The sequence below is a fragment of the Grampus griseus genome (assembly GCF_964374135.1).
Source record: "Grampus griseus genome assembly, chromosome: 3".
NCBI classification, from domain to species: domain Eukaryota; kingdom Metazoa; phylum Chordata; class Mammalia; order Artiodactyla; family Delphinidae; genus Grampus; species Grampus griseus.
The window spans coordinates 56,708,981-56,732,807 of record NC_139019.1 but is presented as its reverse complement, the minus strand read 5'-3'; the positions used below and the strand labels follow the sequence as shown (position 1 = coordinate 56,732,807).

At 35.8% G+C, this 23,827-nt stretch overlaps 1 protein-coding gene across 1 annotated transcript in view; it reads right to left on the bottom strand.

Annotated features, from left to right (window-relative positions):
* Positions 1-23,827, bottom strand: part of FCHO2 (FCH and mu domain containing endocytic adaptor 2) — a 115,960-nt gene that overhangs the window by 78,012 nt on the left and 14,121 nt on the right. The window contains exons 2-5 of the mRNA XM_082650906.1: positions 22,215-22,306; positions 8,818-8,892; positions 5,738-5,879; positions 5,500-5,652 (exon numbers count right to left, since the gene is read on the bottom strand). Of these exons, the coding sequence (XP_082507032.1) occupies positions 5,500-5,652; positions 5,738-5,879; positions 8,818-8,892; positions 22,215-22,306 (462 nt within the window). The remainder of the gene's footprint in view (positions 1-5,499; positions 5,653-5,737; positions 5,880-8,817; positions 8,893-22,214; positions 22,307-23,827) is intronic.

The following is a 23,827-nucleotide window of genomic DNA, read 5'->3' as shown; positions in this document are numbered from 1 at the left end:
GTAACAAGCAACCCACAGTCCATGGAGTGATTTTTAATGACATAGTCTAGCAAAATGATATATTCCCACTGGGAGCCCCTTCTTCTTTGCTTCTTCTTCATCCTAACACTACTCTTTTCCTCTGCTGCCTATTAAGTTATTGCCTTATAATTTATGTGTCGGCTGTTGATAAATACATAAGCATTTGAAATTTGAAAGGAAATTCATAAACAATGGAAAAGTCCCTCAAAATATAACTATAATGATTGTGTCCATACTTTTTTTAAAGTAATTTATTCCATTACAGGTTCTACACAAAATAAGACACCTCCCTTTCTAAACTTACCATTAAAACCTTTCTCTAGTAGCCTCTTGTTCTGTACTATTCAATAAGTCTTAGCTCCTCAAAAAGAAGGAAGCTTCTTGAAGACAGAGGAGATAATATGTACTCAGCCTTTAAGAACCTTCATAACAACTAGCATGATGACAGGCATACAAATTCATAATCCAACCATCAGAAAATATGTGAATGAACCATTTAAAAGGGAAGAACTGAGTCTATAGCCTATATTTAAAGTAAACTCTTAATTTTTATTATATTAATAAACAGGAAAAGTTCAAATAATTTTGCTGATATTTCCTAGTAGACACATGTTGCACTGTAGACAACATAATGGTTTCTCACTTACAAAAAAAGAAAGAAGATACCCTTTATAAGTTCTAATATATTTTTTACATCAGCTTTCACTCTTCAAAGGTAAACATCATATGTCAGAATAAGGAAATTACATACCAACTTAAAGAAGCATCTTAGAAAACTGGCAAAAGTAGTACTTAATCATGAATAAATTTCTTTAAAGAGTTTATTGATTAACAAGGTATTTTAAGTAATGACAAAAAAATTTAAAGAAAACTAAGGGTATCCTATAAAAGAATATAGAGGCCACTTTAGAATGTAATCATATTCTGGACTTCCCTGGTGGTGCAGTGGTTAAGAATCTGCCTGCCAATGCAGGAGACACGGGTTCGAGCCCTGGTCCAGGAAGATCCCACGTGCTGCGGAGCAACTAAGCCCGTGCACCACAACTACTGAGCCTGCGCTCTAGAGTCCATGAGCCACAACTACCGAGCCTGTGTGCTGCAACTACTTAAGCCCATGAGCCTAGAGCCCGTGCTCCGCAATAAGAGAAGCCACTGCAATGAGAAGCCTGCGCACCACAACGAAGAGTAGACCCCGCTCACTGCAAACAGAGAAAGCCCGTGCACGGCAACAAAGACCCAACACAGCCAAAAATTAAACGAATAAATAAATAAATAAATTTATTTTTAAAAAGAATGTAATCGTGGGCTTCCCTGGTGGCACAGTGGTTGAGAGTCCGCCTGCCGATGCAGGGGACACAGGTTCGTGCCCCGGTCTGGGAAGATCCCACATGCCATGGAGCGGCTGGGCCCGTGAGCCATGGCCGCTGAGTCTGTGTGTCCGGAGCCTGTGCTCCACAACGGGAGAGGCCACAACAGTGAGAGGCCCGTGTACCGCAAAAAAAAAAAAAAAAAAAAAAAAAGAATGTAATCGTATTGGGAATATATATATTTTTTGAAAGCAAGAAACATCTCTCATAGGAAATGACTATACAGCAACACTCAGTTAAGTCAAAATGACTTTCTAATAGTATCTTTGCTTAGTAAAACTATAAATTCTTAGGGTAGACTCACAGAAACTAAATGCCCCAGTAGTAACAAACTTGACCACTTTTGTAAAGTGATTATTAAAAGGGATGTTGGAGCATAGCAACTTATGCTTTAAAAGCAATAGCTACATTTCTTCTCATAAACAAAAGACTGGCCTTAATAGATTACCTACTGATAACAAAATAAATCTTACATTTTATTCATTTCCTTAGCATTATAAATAAGTTTACTGATGTACTACCAGAAATATTTCTGTTTAAGTGTCTATAATTTTTATAGTAAACTCCTATGAATCAAATATATACATATAAAATAAGTACTCTGTCATAGTCCACAAATATGAGTAACTTCTAAATGGTGCTTTATAAAAATAAGGGTTTGTGAATGAAGATGAGAAGCGTACTATGTCATAATAGCCAATAAGTGTTTATGTTTTCAAGTTCACCAAAGGAAAAACAGTTCAAAGATCTATGTTTAAAAAAAATCTACATTCATGTTAATAAAGAGCTTATTTATTACAGGCCAAAATAAATTTACTTAGGCTTGGATTTGAATATATATAAATCAGAGACCCATTAACACATCTAGTATCACAAGCAAAGATGTCACCTCTGAGCAGAACAATTAGAAAAAAGCACCCCTTCCTCTTCTTTTCTTTTTGCTGATTGAGAAGATTTAGACTATACTTCTATTCTCTCAGTAGTTATGCTTAATGTTCATCCTTGCAAAATGAACTTTCGAGATACTCCTGAATCTCTTTTCACAGTCAGATTCTGACCCTTCTCAGTTACTTCCAATTCAGGGACTGCTGAGGTCTGCTTTTTTCCCCACATAGTATTATCTTCAATGTCACCAAAAGCATTACTGACAGAGCATTTCTTAAAAGTGTTCCACTATCATCTCTAGATTTTCTTCCAAACATTGGTGCTCACATTTTCTTGATCTTACCAGGTTTCAACAAAAGGTTTTCAGACAACAATCAGAACTAATCCTTCCTCAATGCTCTTAAAGTGGTCTGTTAATTGAAACATCAACGTGTTGCAGTTGTCCAATCATGCCACTAGGTATATAACAACCAAGTTCACAGAGGCAGTGAAACTACACCACAAATGCCACCATGCCAACAGTGATTATATGATACTATCATTTGATGATGCATTCTGATTTCAGAGATGTGAGGAAAAAGATATACCCGGTAGCTTTTAATATTCTCTTTTTCTCTGGTGCCTCGTTCTGAATTTATCTTTATTTAACCTGCTTAATACCAAGAATGTACTTTTGATCTAAGAACTCCTGAGTTTTTTTCATTCTGAAATATTCTGATCTGTTAACTCTTCAAATATTACCTGTCTACCATCCTCTCCATTTTTTTTTCTTCTGAAATCCACATCAGATGAATGTTGGTAACCTTTATTCTCTGTACTATGTTATGGGTGAGTGCCCAAATTCAATCTTTCACTATATTAGCTCTAAAGTTTGTCTTCTCTGTTGTTTTTTTAAAAATTTCAATAACCATATATTTCATTGCCAAATTTTCTGGTTAGCTGTTTTCCCATCTACTAGATCTTATTTCATTATCTCTCTTAATTTCTTTAATATAAATTTATATTCGTTTGCATATCTGAACATCCTCAACAAACACGAACGTTTCTGATCATCTATTTTATAAATCTAAATTTTATTTGGAGTGAATTCTTATTCTAATTGTTAAATTTATTGCCACCTGTCTTAGCAGAGGTATCCCCTGCTTTTCAAAAGTTTGTCTTACAAGTTTGTTTGCTTTTACAAAAGAATTATATTAGTTCCTGTTTTCACGAACTGAAAAACATTCAAAGAGGATTTTCACTTTTACAAAAACAGGTGAAAAGAAAAATAGCATTCAGCGTTTGCTTTGCAGGAGCCGTTACAGAGGCAGCGCACACCCTGAGAAGCAGTGAAAGTGGCACCACCAAGCTCCTTCCCAGGATCTACACTCAGCATCGGTCTCCAAAGCTTTGAACTGTGTCTGTAAGCATCTGTGCTTTATCTCAATTTATTTTGTGCATGCATTAGCAAGATGTGTTCTAAGGTACTTGCTTCTCTGCTTACGCCATTTTGGCTTATGAAAGGTTTCACAGGAACACTCTACTGTTGTATAGCAGGGAAAGCTATATTAGCTATATTAGATTCCTTAAGATGTGCTTTTGCTCATTTCAGGTGGGAGGTTTCTTGTTTTTTCCCCTCTCTCTTCTCTCTCTCCCTCCATCAGTGATGCTGGAAAAACTCTATAGAATACAAGGTAAACATCACCTCCTAGAATTGTGTTATATTCTATCATTTATGCTCACCCATCCTCATTTAGCAGTTTCAGGTTATCTCCTGCCAGCCCTCCAAGGCCCCAATTTAGTATTAGTCTTATAAAGGTAGCTTTTAATTAATTCCCTGGAAGAATATAGGGGATATGAACGAAACAGTCATGAACTGGTTCCTTGGCCTGACTGCCAGTCAGAACTGCATCCTTAAACCCCAACTTCCAATAATGCTTTAGCCCTTCAGCAGCTCAACAGTCTTTTTTCACTACTTATAGTTTCACCAAGTGAGTGGGGTTCCTTGGGCTTCATCTCAAGTGGGGAATATTTAGTCCCCTTTGCCACACAAGAGCTAAATTCCACTGCCTAACTTAGGACTTTGGGTCCAACAGCCCTGCATAATCAATCTCTACATGCCCTTCTGAGTTTCTGTTCCATTTCTGGTTCATTATGAAGATAATAGTCTTCTTTTTGGAGCATGTTATTTTGCTTTATTTTCCCTTTTCATATATTTTATTCTTAACTGCTATGCCTGGAATGAAGAGCATTTTAAAATCATGAACTTACTGTGCCTCATTTTTTACCCCCTCCCAATTTTTATTTATCACACAAAACACTAAAGGAAACATATTACCCCAAATTCCATTGACTGTTTTGATTTTTCCAGATGCTCTTCTGGTTTTTGCCCATGTATATACACTTTTATAATTATTATAACTGCAACATAATTACAGTTTTGTTATTTTTTAATGGCAATTTCAAATATTCTACAAAGCTTTCAAAATTATCACTCCCTATGGCTGATTCCTAAATGATATATACCACATCAAACAAGTGGATAGTTAAACTGTTTTGAAAGGGGAAAAATATCTACTTTTAATCAAAATGAGAGTGGGGGAAAAGGTTGTGGTTTACCACGATACTACATACATGGGCTCAAAGTCAGCAATAAATCACCCACAACATATATTTAAAGTTTATCTCAAGTAACTATTGCCTTGCTAAATCTACCAAAGTCTTGCTTCAAAAAAATTTTTACCTCATTATTAAATCTTACACCAAGCAGCATCTCACCAATTATCTTATAAAAATATCCTGCAGGGCTTCCCTGGTGGCACAGTGGTTGAGAGTCCGCCTGCCTATGCAGGGGACACGGGTTCGTGCCCCGGTCCGGGAAGATCCCACATGCCATGGAGTGGCTGGGCCCGTGAGCCATGGGTGCTGAGCCTGTGCGTCCGGAGCCTCTGCTCTGCGACGGGAGAGGCCACAACACTGAGAGGCCCGCGTACCGCAAAAAAAAAAATCCTGCAAATGTGTCACCAATATAAAGAAATCATTCCTTTTTATGTATTTGCTAATCTATCTACCAGATACAACATATTTTGTAAACCTACTTCTGTTTCACTTAGGTAAATCACTAACATTCAGAGGCACAGTGACTTCATCTTTAATATGAGATCATTCTTGAGTGTTTAAAGATTAAAGGCAGTCTTGTATTTGAAAATGCTTGAAACCACAGAGGTATTATTTTTATTACAATTACCTTTTCTATTTCTCTTTGTGTAGCTCCTTCCTTTTTCAAACGTTCCTGTTCGACACATTTGGCATTGTAATTTTCCTTGGATTTCTGGAGGGCTTGAGTTATGCTCTGAATGGTTTGAACAGCTTCCAGAGTTCCTGCAACTTCTTCTTTAGTCTGTTTGGTATGAAATGATTCATCAAAATGCAGAACTACAAAGCATTCAATATCTGACCAATCAATCCTTTAACAAAACTGATACCTTTTTATGCGATTTTACTTGTTCTTCTCCATACTTCTGAACTTCTTTTATTAATTCTTGTAATTTTCTAACAAGATCCAAGTGACAATTTGCTAATTTCTCTGTAGACGTTTTGAACACATCCCACACTGGTGCAAATGTTCTAAAGCAAAGAAAACATGGGAATAATTTACTAACAGGAAGAAAAAGTTTAAGGTTCCAGAATAGAACCAATGGAAATAATGTTATATTCAGTAATTTTAATTAGTCAAAAGATGAAATTAAATTAAATCACAAATGAAACGACTGACAGCCTGACCTTGATTTTTTTTAAAATCCTTGGTTAATTAGTTAAAATATTTTTATACCTCAGATACAGAGAAATGAGTTAACTCATATCACAGGTCTGGCCATGACCCTCCCTTAATTATAACGTGTCATTTTCTGAGTTGATTTGGTTATTTAGATTTGTATCAGAAGCCCTTCTAATCACTGTCTACTGTTTAAAACTAACTTATTATCAAATCTAAATTTTAGACTCTTCAGTGCTCCATTTAAAATGCTTCATCAAAAATAAAAGCTCCTGCAAATTCCCTGGCAGTCCAGTGGTTAGGACTCCGTGCTTCCAATGCAGGGTCACAGGTTCGATCCCTGGTCGGGGAACTAAGATCCCGCATGCCTGCAGTGCGGCCAAAAAAACCAAATAAATAAAATTAAGAAGATAAAAGCTCCTCTGAATTTAAACATGCAAAAGTCAAATTTGTACATGATTTTTTAAGTGCCTTCATCATTAAAATTTATTGAAGAATGACTTTAAAACTGTTATCTGAAACTTTGTTTCAGATTTTACCCGTGTACTTCAACAAACACTGAGAGTCCCCTTTCTACTACACTTGGTATAGAATGTATGACATACTTTCCTACCACTTCTTCTCAACATTGAGAATTTAATATTTTCAACAGGTTCAACTACTTCCAAGAGTTACTACATTATAATATTTTGAATAATACTTAGGATGCCAAAGGTTAGTTTAAACTAATCTGGTCAGTAGGGAATGATATAAGAATAATTTTATCCTATGCTTTCCTCAGGTACTTCCTCAGAGATTTTCAACAGCACGTGCTTTGCTCTATGATAAAACAAAAACAAATAGCAACAATGATCACTAACGCAAGACGGTAGAGACAGAAATTACTTACCCTAATATGTACTCTGTGCCCGTTACTGCATTTCCTACCCAGTAGGAAAGCTAACTGACAACAATCATTTTAAGCAATAACAAAAAGTTCAAAGAGAATAATTAAAATACTTAAATAGGACTATTCTGATTAGATCTTACCTCACACTTTTAAATCTAATCAGCACTAAATGTGGCAAGTAGTTAGATGGAAAATTTTGAGAGAAAAAAGGACACCTGAAAAGTATCCACTCACTACAGCACCAAAATACATGTACATCACTTCAGGTAAACCTGATACATGATAGTCTAGACTTTACAAAACAGGTAAGATGAGAGTGTCCCTTTACTTTACCCAAGGATTATTTACACTGAAAGGAGGTTCAACATAAGATTTCTTTAAATACAGGTTTCTTTAAGGAATTCTAAGTATCATTCCATTTTTTAAAGTTTGACATACACAACTTTTTTCTGGTCAGGTAATACAAGTTAATGTACAATGAGCATTAAGAAAGGAAATTGACCAATCCAAAATATGTTTAAATGCAACTAAATACAGAAAGATAAAATTCAATTCTTGCCTAAATATGTATCAGTAAACAAAAACATTAATATTTAAAATCTTTATAATCTTAAGTAACAACACTAACACAAAAAATAAAATATCACCTATTATTCATGAAAGACACATATTCCAAAGACAGAAATGTTTTCAGTAACTTTATTAGAAAACACATGTTTTTTTCTACCTCCCACCTGGTAACTAAAAATAAGAATTTCCTATATTAAAACCATGGCCTCATACTGAGTGAAATAAGTCAGACACAGAAAGACAAATATCATATGATATTGCTTATATGTGGAATCTGAAAAAAAGGGGGGGGTACAAATGAACTTATTTACAAATCAGAAATGGAGTCACGGATGTAGAAAACAAACTTACGGTTCCCAAGGGATGGGGGGAGGGATAAATTGGGAGACTGGGACTGACATATACACTCTACTATATATAAAACAGATAACTAACAATAGCCTGCTGAATAGCACAGGGAACTCTACTCACTACTTTGTAATGGCCTACATGGGAAAAGAATCTTAAAAAAAACAAAAACAGAAGTAGAGTCACAGATGTAGAAAACAAACTTATGGTTACCAAGGGATGGGGTGAGAGGGGGAGAACTGGGAGATTGGGGTTGACGTATACATACTAGTATATCTAAAATAGATAACTAATAAGAACCTATTGTATAGCACAGGAAACTCTGCTCAATACGCTGTAATGGCCTACTTGGGAAAAGAATCTAAAAAAAGAGTGGATATTTGTATATGTATAACTGACTCACTTTGCTGTACACCTGAAACTAATACAACATTGTAAATCAACTCTACTCCAATAAAAAGTTTTTAAAAATAATAAATAAATATTTCTAAAGTATCAATCATACTGGACACTTAAAAGAATGAGTATATGAGAGAAAAATAAATTATTTATTAAAAACAACAAAACATGGTCAATTGGTTAAAGCTAGGTTCTGTTATTCCAGTTACTTTCTGGCCCTTCTACTGTGGTCAATAAAGAAGAAATTATGTTTTAGAAGAGGCACGTCTACATGGAGGAGTTAGAAACAGGAGGCTGCCAGAAAAGTGAGGAGAGATATGGAAAAAAGAAGGAAGAATGAAGTTGTATTGTGTAGTTTAACAAAGGGAAAAAAGTAAGTTTCATTTACTTTGTGTTAACTGATTCAGCAAATTCAATTATACTTTCTATCAAGTCGAGAATATATTCACATATAGACGCATTTTGAATAAACACATTACGTACTATTATATTTATGAACCATTTTATCCTCAATGGGAACCTACTATTCTCATAAACTTTGCCTAAATCAACATTGAAAGAGTTCTTCGAAGAAATTAACTCACCCAAGTTGTGAATAATTGCTTGCAGATTTTGCTAGTTTTGTCATTGACCTGGAGTACGCCTCTTCTATTGTAGCTCTGTTAAATCAAATTTCCATATTATAATAGCTCTTGTTTAATGACCAAACACATAGCAAAATTATTAAAATACAGTCACAACTGTAGAAACAAAAAAATAACTCAAAGTATATATTAAAAATAAGTAGGTATGTGGTCATGAATTTCTAGCTTATCTTTAAATGGCCTTTGTGCACATCTACTTAAAGAACTAGTCTGGTATAGAACTAAAATAATGTATTGATATACCACCAAAAAAACTTTAGTGAAGTCACTCCTCTTCTTACCTTTAGTATCAATGGTTATCGGAACAGGAAGTACAAAAGTACTGTTTCTTGCATTCTCTCTATATACAAACTGATTCAGTATGAAAGTCATTTGTGTTTAATATTTCCTTGGTGTACTTAATATAGTTTTATTATTCTTTAACATTGTGAATTCATTATTATGCACATTTAATGGAACAAGAGATTGAGGACAGTCATTTGCACAAAACTAAGTATGAATTATTAGCAAGTCTGAGATCCTGAACTTCAGTACTTAATCTAGTCTGTGATTAGATCTAAAACACTAACAAGTATTTCACACTAGGATACTGTGCTTTATATAGCTGCTATTCAGCATACAGAATTTTAGGCTAAAAAAATTAAACCATTAAATATAGAATAGAAAAAAATTTTCCTATAGGCACGTAACTTACAAATGAAAACTATGACGTTGTCTTGGCCTTCATAACACTACAAAAATTAAGTTCTATCTTACCTCACCCATAATTACCCTGTCCCTTCTCAATCTGTGCTACCCTTAACAAAGAAACAGTCTACAACCACCACTGCCTTCCAGTTACTTTGATAGCTTCAACTAACATTCAGAGATCAACAAATCCAGATCTCCACCCTGCTCTTGAAGCAAATCATCTGTTTAATATCTAAATGCCTCAAGCATAACTCTAGCTAGACATCTTAATCATCTCAAGGTCAGAATATCCAAACTAAGCTTATCTCCAGACTCTTCCCCAACCCCACAAAAGGTAGCTCTTTAACAAAAAGCAACTATTAACAGTAACTGCCTCTCACTGACGGCACTGTGATTTTTTTCTGCTCCTTTAAACTTCCGGGTGTCTTTTTAATATACTATATTACAAGGGTAGTACTTTGATACTTTTTAGAAAGTTAATACAGAAATAGTATCTCAATGAATAAGTTTAACAGCAAGGAAAAAATGGTTCATTTCCAGTACTAGTAAATTGATCCAAAAACCTTCCAATGAGAAAAAGCTGGAGAGGTGGTGGGTGTGCCTAAAAGGCATCAGAGAACTAAAGAGGCAGTTAAGAATCAGCAGGCCAAGACCCAAGAGAAGGCTATCCAGAGAAGAGAGACAGAGAGGTAGGGCAGCTTTTCCCCTGGGGCATCTACAAGCGGCAGCTGACCCTGAGAAGCGGAGCAAAGCCTCACAAGGTAAAGGAGACAAAACTAGCTTCAGACTTGCCAAAGGTGGGAAGCATGGAAAATCCCATACCCTTTAAACTGAGACTCAAAGAGTAAGGATATAAGGAGTTAAGGATGAACCGTAAGTGGGCAAGCTCTCAAAGGGACTGCAAACATTATCTTTTCAAACTGATATTGGATCCTGGATGGTTGTCTTATATACATTCATACAACCACCAGGTACATAAGGAAACAAGACAAGACGAACCACCAGCGGAAGCAAATTTAACAATGTTCCACACGCTAAGATTATAAAACTTAGACTTTATGAGTTTATGCATTATGATCAAGGAGCCAGTCGATTAAATCAAGAATTTCACTAGAGAGCTAAAAATCATTTTTCAAAAGTGGGGGAAAGCACAGCAAATTTGAAAAAAATATAAATTCTATATCTGAAAAATACAATAACCAAAATTAATATCTCAATGGATGCAGTTTAACTATAGATTCAATACACTGTAGTGAGCCGTAAAGTAGAGAGAGGTGAGAAGATCTGGATTCTGGATTAAAGCTCAGTGAAACATAAACTAACATAACATGGTAAATCAACTACACTCCAATAAAAATTAATTAAAAAAAGGGAAAAAGCTCAGTGAAACAAAAGAATGGAAAACAGAAGAGAAATAAAAGACAAAGGACAGCAAAAAGGTCTAACATATGTGTAAAGAAAGTAAGAATGGGTCAGAAGAAATATATCTTTGCAGAGATAATGACAGAGGATTTTCCAAAACTGACCACAGATATCAAACCACAGGTTCAAGTAGCCCAACAAACCCTAAGAGGATAAATAAAGAGGTATGTACATCTAGTCACATCATAGTAAAACTGCTGAAAGTCAAAGACAAAAGGAAAAGCTTAAAAGCAGCTAAACCTTTCCCACCATCAGACGTTACCTTCAAAGGAACAATAATTAGCCTGACAGCTAACGTCTCAACAGTAGATAATGCAATGGTCTTCAAAGAATTTTTTTTTTAATCTAGTAAAAGGCAAAACTATAAAACTCCTTTAAAATAACATAGGAGAAAACTTAGATGACCTTGGGTATGGCAATGTCTTTTTAGATAGAACACTATAGACATGGCCTATGAAAGAACTCATTGATAAGCTGGACTTCATTAAAATTAAAAACTGCTCTGTGAAAGATGATGTCAAGAAAATAAGAGGACAAGCCACAGACTGGGAGAAATTATTTGCAAAAGACAAACGAGAAAAAGAAATGTTATCCCAAATACACACAGAACTCTTAAAACTCAACAATAAGAAAACAAACAACCTGATTAAAAAATGGGCCAGGGGGCTTCCCTGGTGGCGCAGTGGTTGAGAATCTGCCTGCTATTGCAGGGGACACAGGTTCGAGTCCTGGTCTGGGAGGATCCCACATGCCGCAGAGCAACTAGGCCCGTGAGCCACAACTACTGAGCCTGTGCGTCTGGAGCCTGTGCTCCGCAACAAGAGAGGCCGCGATAGTGAGAGGCCCGCGCACCGCGATGAAGAGTGGCCCCTGCTTGCCACAACTAGGGAAAGCCCTCGCACAGAAACGAAGACCCAACACTGCAAAAATAAATCAAATAAATTAATAAACTCCTACCCCCAACATCTTCTTTAAAAAAAAAAAAAAAATGGGCCAGGGCTTCCCTGGTGGCACAGTGGTTGAGAATTTGCCTGCCGATGCAGGGGACAAGGGTTCGCACCCCGGTCCGGGAAGATCCCACATGCCGCAGAGCGGCTGGGCCCGTGAGCCATGGCCACGGAGCCTGCGCATCGGGAGCCTGTGCTCCACAACGGGAGAGGCCACAACACTGAGAGGCCCGCGTACCGCAAAAAAACAAACAAACAAAAAATGGGCCCAAAACTTTGACACCTCACCAAAGACGATATACCGATGACAGATAAGCATATGAAAAGATGCTCCACATCATATGTCATCAGGGAAATGTAAATTAAAACAAGATACCACTACATACCTATTAGAATGGCCAAAGTGTGGAACACTGACAACACCAAATACCAGCAAGGATGTGGACCAACAGAAATTCTCATTCATTGCTGGTGAGAATGCAAAGTGATACAGCCACTTTGGAAGACTGTTTCACAGTTTCTTACAAAACTAAACTTATTCGTACCCTACAATCTAGGAATTGTGTTCTTTCCTATATACTCAGAGGAGTTGAAAACTTATGTTCACACAAAAACACGCACAAGCATGTTTATAGCAGCTTTATTCATAACTGCCAAAACTCAAAAGCAACCAAGATGTCCTTCAGTAGATGAATGGATAGATGATGGATAAATAATTCATATCCAGACAACAGAATATTATTCAGCACATTACTAAGTGAAAGAAACCAACCTGAAAATGCTATTACATACTGTATGATTCCAACTAAGGCTGACCTTTGAACAACATGGGTTTGAACTGTGCGGGTCCACTTATACACAGATTTTTTTTCAACAAATACATACTATAGTACTAAATGGTCCACAGTTGGTTGAATCCACGGATACAGAACAGCAGATATGAAGTGCCCACTGTAAAGTTATATACAGACATTCGACTGCATAGAGGGTTGGCACCCCTAACCCCTGTGCTATTTAAGGATCAACTACATATGACATTCTGGAAAAGGCAAAACTATGGAGACATAAAAACAGAGCACAGACGATTCTAGGGCTGTGAAAATACTCTGCAAAATATTATAATGATGGATATATGTCATCATACATTTGACCAACCCATAGAATGTATAACACCAAGAGTGAACCCCAAGGTAAATGATGGATTTTGGGTGATTAGGATGTATCAATGCAGGTTCATCCTTGGTTAAAAAAAAAAAAAAGGTACCATTCTGGTGAGTAATGTTGATAATGGGGGAGGCTATGCGTGTCTGGGGGCAGGGGACATATGGAAAATCTCTGTACCTTCCTCTCAATTTTGTTGTAAACCTAAAACTGCTCCAAAAAAATGACTTTAAAAGAAACCTACCAACTAGAATTCCATACCCAGCAAAAATATAAATGAAAGTAAACCCCTAATAAAATAACAGATCTAGGTGATGAGCGTCAATGGCTACTAACATCACAAAAGAGATATAACCAGATACTATACGCCTCTGATGGAAGTACACACCACCACTGATGAAGTATTCTTGTCAAAATATTGAACTGAATTTGATCTAGTTACTACATTCAAATAAAAATTTATAAGAAATACAGGAGTAAAGGAAAATGTTAAATAAAACTATGAATATGCAATTAGCATGTTCCAGGATTTGGGACCCTCTATAGAACAAATAATTTGGTTTCTTAAACAAAAAAATAAAGTAAGGAAGGAGTGAGGAGAACTACAGATTAAGAGACTCAAAAATCACATCCATCAAACATAGTGTATAACTCTTGCTGGGATCTTGATTAGAGGAAATCAATTATGTGTATCGTTGTGTGTATATGGCAATTGAGAAAAAGTGAGCACTGACTGGATATGTGGTGATATTAGGAATTAATACTACATTTTTAGATAAGGTAACATACTGCAGCTATGTTTTTTAAACAGCCCTTATCTTTCACAGACACAAATGAAATGCTAATGGATGAAATGCAATGTTTCTGAATCTGAGATCCACTTTATAACTATTCAAAAGTAGTGGTATGGGACTTCCCTGGTGGCGCAGTGGTTAAGAATCCGCCTGCCAATGCAGGGGACACGGGTTCGAGCCCTGGTCCGGGAAGATCCCACATGCCACGGAGAAACTAAGCCCGTGTGCCACAACTACCGAGCCTGCGCTCCAGAGCCTGCAAGCCACAACTACTGAGCCTATGCACCACCAACTGCTGAAGCCTGCGCACCTAGAGCCCATGCTCCACAACAAGAGAAGCCACTGCAATGAGAAGCCCCCGCGCCGCAACGAAGAGTAGCCCCCGCTTGCCATAACTAGAGAAAGCCCGTGCGCGGCAATGAAGACCCAACGCAGCCAAAAATAAATAAAATAAATAAATTTTTAAAAAAATGATTAAAAGAAAAAGAGTAGTGGTATGGAATGGATGGAACAAGCCTGGCCATGATTTGACAATGTTGAAGCTCAGTGATTGCAACATGGAAGTTCATTATATTAAGTTCCTAACTTCTGAGTAAGTTTTATATATGTTTGAAAGTGTCCATAATAAAAAGTTTTTAAAATAAAGATAAATTAAAGATATGATCAGACTAACAAAAACTGAGAATTCATCACCAGAAAATCCACATTAAGGAATATTAAAAGAAGTTTTTTAAAGAGAAGAAAAATGATCCAGGACAAAATATCAGAGAAAAAGTAAATAATTTTAATAAATCTAAAAAATAACTATATAGGGACTTGCCTGGTGGCACAGTGGTTAAGAACCCGCCTGCCAGTGCAGGGGACATGGGTTTGATCCCTGCTTCGGGAAGATTCAACATGCCGCGGAGCAACTAAGCCCTTGCGCCACAACTACTGAACCTGCGCTCTAGAGCCCACAAGCCACAACTACTGAGCCTGCATGCCACTGAAGCCTGTGTACCTAGAGCACGTGCTCTGCAACAAGAGAAGCCACTGCAATGAGAAGCCTGCACACCGCAACAAAGAGTAGACCCCGCTCACCACAACTAGAGAGAGCCCACGCAGAGCAATGAACATCCAACGCAGACAAAAAAAATTAATTTTAAAAAAAGATCAACTAGGTTAGATACTAAAAATATTTTTTAATTACCATTAATTTTGTTAGATGGGTAATATTATTGTCTTCTAAGTCATTAGCTGTTAGAAATACATACATAGGGACTTCCCTAGTGGCGCAGTGGTTAAGAATCCACCTGCCAACGCAGAGGACACGGGTTTGATCCCTGGTCCGGGAGGATCCCACATGGCGTGGAGCAACGAAGCCCGTGCGCCACAACTACTGAGCCTGTGGTCTAGAGCCGAGCCACAACTACTGAACCCACGTGCTGCAACTACTGAAGCCCATGCACCTAGAGCCCGTGCTCCGCAACAAGAGAAGCCCACGCACTGCAATGAAGAGTAGCCCCCACTTGCCGCAACTAGAGAAAGCCCACGTGCAGCAACGAAGACCCAACACAGCCAAAAAAGAAAAAGAAAAAAAAAAAAACTCTGGCGTACAGACCTGTCCATAGGATCAAGCTGCACATTTAAAAAAAAAAAAAAAACACACATACGTAAGTATCTATGGATGCAATAATTTGATGTCAGGGAACTGTTTCAAACAAGACTGTCAAAATACTAAAAACTGTTGAAACTATATTATAGTTCATTACTTAGTGGTTTGTAATACTTTCTCTATTTTTTTGGCTAAGTTTGAAATTTTTCAAATAAAAAGCTAAAGAAACACACAACAAAAATGGCATATATGTGTATATTTCCACAATAAAAAGTGTTTTAAAAATAGAAAACTTTTAATTTCCAGAGTAAAAAGTTAAACACACACACACACAAATGGCATATAAAGCATGTAAGTCAGTAGGTGGTAGTGTTCTCAGGTTCCTGCATTTTCAGGAAGATGATAAAAGTACCAATTATTATTAGAAATTAATACATCAAGGAAATATGTTATAATCTCTAGGATAACTACTAAAAGAATGAGGCTATTACTTCTAAGGTGATAGAAGAAAAAAAATTAATAGAATAAAAGAAAACTTTTTAAGGCCAGAAGGCAAGAAAGAGGACAAAATATAAAACAAGTAGGATAAATAGAAAAAAAATACTAAAGGGGTTAGCAAACTGCAGCACCGTCAGCAAATCTAGCCAATTGTTTGTCTTCATAAATAAAGATTAGAATACATCCATGCTCATTTATTTACGTGTTGGTTACAGCTGCTTTTGTACTAAAAGAACAGAGCTGAATAGTTGCAACAGAGACCAGACCACACACAAAGGCTTTACACAAAAAGTTTGACAACCTCTGACACAACGAATTTGAACCCAAATATATCTGCAAATATACTGTATGTAAAGGACTAAATGCTCCAGTTAAACAATATAGATTTTGAAAATGGCTTTAAAAACAAGAGAGAAACATATCTACACCACAAAAACACAGCTAAGGAAAAAAATGCAAACACTAACCAAAAGCAAACAGATGACACTTTAATAACAACAAAGAAGACTTCAAGGCAAAAACACTGCTAGAGACATAAAAGGACACTGCATAATGAATGAAAAAAAGAAGTTCAAATCACCTGAAGATGTCATAGTTCTAAATTTCTATCCATCGACTAACATGGCCCCAAATATATAAATCAAAAATTGGCAGTACTACATGGATGAACATTCACAATCAATATGAAAGATCTTCAAAACAGCTCTTTCAGGAACTGATAAAATGAGCAGGATTAAAAAACAAAAACCAGTGAGGATATATTAGAATTAAACAACAGAATTCACAAACTTACCATAATAAATACATATAGAACTCAATACCCAACAGATACAAAATATTTTCAGGTACATAGAGATATTTAGTAAACTGACTCTACCCTGGTCCATAAACCAAGTGTCAACAAAAATTTCCAAACATTGAAATCATACAGGTATGTTCTCTAATCACAACGTAATTAAGCTTGAAATCAACAGGAAGAATATACCTTTACAAATCAACACATATTTGGAAATTAAGAAATGCACTTCTAAATAACCCACAGAGGCAAGAAAGAAAACACAATGAAACTTTAAAAATTTAAACAAAGTATAATGAAAATCCTATTTCTCAAAACTAGTGGAGTAGAACAAAAGCTATGCTTGAGAGAAATTTATAGAGTTAAATGAATATGTCAGAAAAGAAAAAAAGTTGAAAATCATTAAGTTAAGCATCCATCCCCCAAATTTAAAGAACAGAAAACTGAACGCAAAGTTGAAGGAAATACAGAAGTTAATGAAACAGAATATAAATATACAAAAAGAGACAAAGTCCATAATTGGTTCTTTGTACACACTATTAAAAACAACAGGGCTCCCCTGGTGGCGCAGTGGTTGAGAGTCCACCTGCCGATGCAGGGGACACGGGTTCGTGCCCGGGTCCGGGAAGATCCCACATACCGCAGAGCGGCTAGGCCCGTGAGCCATGGCCACTGAGCCTGCGCGTCCGGAGCCTGTGCTCCGCAACGGGAGAGGCCACAACAGTGAGAGGCCCGCGTACCAAAAAAAAAAAAAAAACAAACATCAAATGAGACTGATCATGAAAAAAGGGAGAAGGCACAAATAACCAATATCAGGAATAAAGTGGGATGTCAGTACAGATCCTGTAGACATTTTTAAAACTTCACTGAAGAATATTAAGAATAACTTTTTGGCAATAAATTTGAAAATTTACATGAGATAGGAAAACTCCTTAAAATATAACTTATCAAACTCACAGAAGAGCTGCAATATCTGAATAGTCCTGTAACTATTTAAAAAATTAAATATGTGATTTAAAACCTTCCTACAAAGACAGTTTCAAGCCCAGATGGATTTACCAGCAAATTCTATAAAACACATAAGGAAGAAACTATAATCTCCCACAAATTTTTCCAGAGAATACAAAAATAGGGTATACTCCCCAACCCCTTTTAATGAAGCCAACAAACCTTGATTAGTAAAACGTAAGAAGGATATTTAGAGAAAGGAAATTTTCAGGCCAATCTCACTGATAAATACAGATGCAAACATAAGAAATAAAATAGTAGCAAACTGTTCTACTAATGTATAAAAACAATAATACATCTCCACAAAGTTTGGTTTATACCAGGAAAGGGAAGTTAGTTTAACATTCAAAATTCAACGTAATTCAGACTAACAAAAGAAAACAAAAGAAAGAAAACATCCATTCATGATTTTTTTAGAAAGGAAAACAAAAGCCTTACCAAAATAGTATGTAGAATTTCCATAATCTGATAAATAGCAGGGAAAAAAACTAGAATAAATATTTAAGAGTGAAATGTGAGACTGGGAACAAGATAAGGATGCCTATCATCACCATTTCTATTCAGCATTACACTGGAGGTATTTGCCAGGGCAATAAGAAAAAGAAATAAAAGGTATAAAAAGGTATTAAAAAGGGAGAGATTAAACTGTCATTTTCACAAGATGATTGCACACACAGAAAATCCAAAAGAATGTACAGATAAATAAAATTAACAGAATAAACAATCACCAGGCTGCTAGACGACATATAAAACTCAAACTCATTTACATAAATTTGCAACACATAATTTACAAACTGCTTTTATCTAGAATATATAAAGAATTCCTTCAATTTATTTTTTAAAAGGAAGAAAAAAAACAGAAAAATAGGCAGAAGATGAAGAGATACTTCATAAAAGAAAAGATGCAAATGGCCATCTTTTCATAAAAGAAAAGATGCAAAAAGGAAAGATGCAAAGAAAAGACGCAAATGGCCATAAAAGAAAAGATGCAATATGAAAGGATGTTCAATCTCATTATTCATCAGGGAAACACAAATTAAAACCACAATGAGAGAGTACTACTTATCAAAATGGCTCAAATTAAAGGACAGACAAAACCAAGTGTTGATGAGGACATGCAGCAACTGGAACCCTCCGACAAGGCTGCTGTTGGTGTAAACTGGTACAACCACCTTGGAAAATTCTTTGGCATTAACTACTAGAGTTGAACATACACATGCTCTAAGACCTGGCAATTCTACTCCAGGGTAAATCACTAATCTAAATATGTGTATACTGAGACACGTGTGCAAGAATATTCAAAGCAGTATTACTTGTAACAGTAAAAAAACTGGTAACATCCCAAATGTCTGTCAACAATAGTAGATAAATACATTTAGTAAATTTACATAATTTAATATTAAACAGCATTGTAAATAAATTATACCAAATTCAACACGAATCTCACAAAAGTGCTGAGTAACAGGAGTCAGAAAAAATATCTACTCTATGATTAAATTGATACACTCATTACAAAGTTCAAAAAATAGATACAACTAACTTCCTTCAACAGATAAATTACAATATATCCATAAATGGAATATTACTCAATAACAAAAAAGAATGAATTACTGATACATGCAACAACATGGACCAATCTCAAAATAATTATACTGAGTGAAAGCACTGGACAACCAAGTATATCCTATATGACTCTATTTACATAAAATTCTAGAAAATGCAAACTAACCAAAGTGTCGAAAGCAGATGAGTAGTTGCTTATGGATGGGGGGGGACAGAAGGAAGGTATTACAAAGGAGAGATGAATATGTTCACTATCTTGATTGTGGTGATGGTCATGAGTGCATGCATATGTCAAAATGTATGAAATTGTACACTTTAAATATGTGCAGCATATTGTGTGTCAATTATACCTCAATAAAGCTGTAGGGAGGGAAGAAAGAAAGGAGCAAAGGAAAAAGGGAGGAGAAATGAAGGGAGCATGGAAGTGGGGAGGAGAGGATGAGGATATGAGAGAAAGAAAGTCTGAATGACTAAGTTAAGAAGTTATTTAACCTTTCTGGGTCCCAATTTTCTTATCTATAAAATAGGACTTAAGAGTTTTGACAGTTAAATGAGATAATGTATGCAAAGTCCTTAGTGCATAGCATATGCTTATGTCTATCTTTTCTTCCTTTCTTTATCATTCGCTCCTTCAAGAAATATGAGTATCCAATTGTGCCAGGCTCTGTGCTAGGCACTGGGTACAACAGAATTTTGTATACTGTTCCCCTATAAGGAACAGAAACAGTAACAAATAACAAAAATGAGTATTACAACATTTTATAAATACTACAAAGAGATATATGATGTTGAGAGAGATTACAATAAGTGATTTTGACCTAGTCAGAGAGATTAGGAAAGGCATCCGTGGAGAAGTGAGCACACTGCTGACCTCGGAAGGTCAGCATGTACAAACAAGGACTAAGCATGTACAAAATCTGGACTGAAAAAAAGCCTGCCAATAAAATAGCCAATGTCTCTGGAGAGGAAAAAGGAGTCTGAATAAAGAGGAGTCTAGTGTGAGCTAAAGCTTGAAAGGCAATTTGGGATCAGACCACACAGTTCTGTCTTAAGAGCAATAGGAAGCTTCTGAAATGGTTTAAACAAGGAGTAACAAACTGATCTGTAGTTTGAAGAAAACAAAAAACACTCCAATTACAGTACAGAGAATAAGTTGCAGGAAAACAAGAATGAATGTAGATAGGCCAGTTAGGTGCTACTGCTGCAGTCCAGGCAATAATAATGATAGCTTGGATTAGGACAGTGATGTTAGAAATTCATTCTATCAAAAAATCTTTACTGAGGGCCTACTAAGGGCTGAGCTCTATCCTAAGTGCAGGAGAATGAACAATAAGCAAAAAAGACAAAAAAAGAAAATCCCTGACCTTGTGGGGTTTACAGTCTAGTGGGGAGAAACAGACAGACAAATAAATAAGTAAAATATCACTTGTATCTGGTGGTTGTTAAGTGCTATGAAGAAAAATAAAGTAGGGAAGGGGGAGTGAAAGGAGGTGTCTCACTGCCCACAGAATCATTAAGGGGTCAGATTCTGAGCAAAGGAGGGATGACCCGGGAGTCTTGGACTTCTTAACTGACATAAATAGGGCTAAAAAGCATAATTACCACTGCTCTGTTGGTCTCAAGGTAGATAATTATAGTAGTGATGTAAGTATTGGGGGAGAAGGAGGCTAGGGGATGTGCCGGGAGATGCAGAGTACTAGAGTCTCTCCTTTTACTTTTACTATTGGCTAGTGATGAAAAGTGAGCCAGTGAGGGACAACTTTATCCATAGCACTTAGGGCTTTATGGTCCCCCTTTTAACTCCAGTAGAAAGATGGAAGTCAAAGAGGATTTGTCTAACATGGAATAGTTTGTTCCCCAATTCCTACCAGCTGACAAACTCCATGAAGCAGAAGCTGCCTCTTTAACCCCAAAATCCAGACAAGTGCCTGGCACACAGCAGACATGGGATATATATTGAAAAAATAAATGAATGAAGTACTGTATCTAAAGGCAAAGTATCCCTATGTTAGCAACGTAAAGATTTTAAATGTGTTCACATAAAAATTACCAAGCGGGTCCAGCCACAAAATAGCCTTAATCAAATCAAATTATACTGATTTTATCATATATTAACGCATATATGTGGAATCTAGAAAAAACTGTACAGATGAACTGCTTTGCAAGGCAGAAACAGAGACACAGATGTAGAGAACAAACATATGGACACCAAGGAGGGAAAGCAGGGTGGTGGTGGTGCAATGAATTGGGAGGTTAGGACTGACATATATACACTAATATATATAAAATAATAACTAATAAGAGCTTGCTGTATAAAAAAATAGAATTCAAAAAAAAATTATACTGATTTTAATGGGTGGTAATTGACTATTGTATTCTAAGAGTAATAAAAAATTATGTTTCTAAATTTACACAATTTAAAAACATGTACTTAGGACTCTTTAAATATAAAAGTTATAATAATACATAATTAAACTACAAGTTCAGAAAACAGTCTTTTCAAATTATTTGAAAAGTTTGTTTAGCGACATATTTGTTTAGAGAAATGGTAATATCTTATCCTACAAAATTCCTCAGTTTTTCTACTGTATCACCTTGCTAGCATATTCAATGAAAAATATATAGATAATATTTTCAAGCAGTGATTTGCAAATCAGGAGTTTATCAACGCCACTGACAGCCACTATTTAGTCCTCAGTGTGTAGATGACAGAGAACCACTACTTTAAAGTATAACTATAGTATACTTTTTAAAAGTGTAACTGATTACTTTTATCTAAATCCAACTAAAATTTTCTCAATTATTTATATTCTGAAATTTATCTTGATAATGAATTGTTAAATGACTTATTAAAAAATACATACCTTTCTCTTACAAAATCTGCTAGTTCTTTTGTCGATATCTGTCCATATTTCATATTATGGTAAAGGACATCAAAGCCACTATTTTTTTCCCCCTAAAATTTAAAAAGATTTTTAGTTTAACAAAGAGATCAAAATGACTTAAGAATAACTAACACGCAATTCTAATGCTCAAATGAGCTGTTTTTCCTTAATTTAACCATTGTTGCTCTAACTGTATAACTTTAAACTGTATCAAAGGAATACTGTATGCTTTGATACAGTTTACAATATATTATATACACATATACACACAATACACACATAATACATTCTATAATTACTCATAAAGATATATTAATGAAATTCATCTGAATTTTTAATAAATAAATGCAGCATAATTTAGAAAAGATAAACATGGACCTTTTAAAATACATTACCAAATCCCATGTCAATTCCTTTAACCTGCATTGAGAGATTCCTGATTATTTAACTCAGAGTCTGTACTTTAAAATAACTGAATCTTGACTTCTGAGTCAAGACAGAATTTACTAATCACATAAGCACTAAATACCACAAAACACTTTATAATCACTAATCTAAGTCTTTCAATAAACTTAAACAACTTGAGATGTGAGAAAGGAGATAAAATTTTAATAAAAGAGCAGTAACAGTCTATTGGCTAGTCCTCAACTAATGGGAAATTAACACAACTAGACTACTACACAACCCTAGAAAATCCTAATGCCATTTAATCCAATATAAAGCTAAATTAGCAAGTCATAACACAGAAAACATCAGAAATATCAATTTTATACGTGAAATGAAAGACTATTTATAAACTAAGCTCAACAACTCTTTTTACAGTTAGCAGTTTTTATTTTTCTTCAGTGACGATAATGAAGAATTGAATATATTTGTTGGAAATAGAAAGCAATGCCGTAAGCAAGTGTTATGCAAACTGAAACTTAATTTTCCACAGTCCACCAAAAACAGGAAACATATTATAGGAACTTCCCGCTAAGCTGAAGTGATCCCTAATAAACCTGTCAGCTAATATAGCAAGTAATTAGACTGTTATACATACAATGAATTAAAACATCATATTTGTAATAATACAAATAATATCCCTAGCATTTGAACATCCATTTCCATTTATCAAGAATATAAAATAGGGCTTCCCCGGTGGCGCAGTGGTTGAGAATCCGCCTGCCAATGCAGGGGACACGGGTTCGATCCCGGGTCCAGGAAGATCCCACATGCCGCAGAGCAACTAAGCTCGTGTGCCACAACTACTGAGCCTGTGCTCTAGAGCCCGTGAGCCACAACTACTGAGCCCGCATGCTGCAACTACTGAAGCCCGCGCGCCTAGAGCCCGTGCTCCACAATGAGAGAAGCCACTGCAATGAGAAGCCCGTGCACCGCAACGAAGAGTAGACCCTGCTCGCCGCAACTAGAGAAAGTCCGCGCGCAGCAACGAAGACCCAACACAGCCAAAAATAAATAAATTAAAAAAAAAAAGAATATAAAATAAAACTACAGTCTCCTATAAATCTAAACACATCCATTTGGCTTCTACAATTTTTCATGTTTAAAATAAAGAAAAAATCTGTGATCTAACTTTAGTTATTTACTTT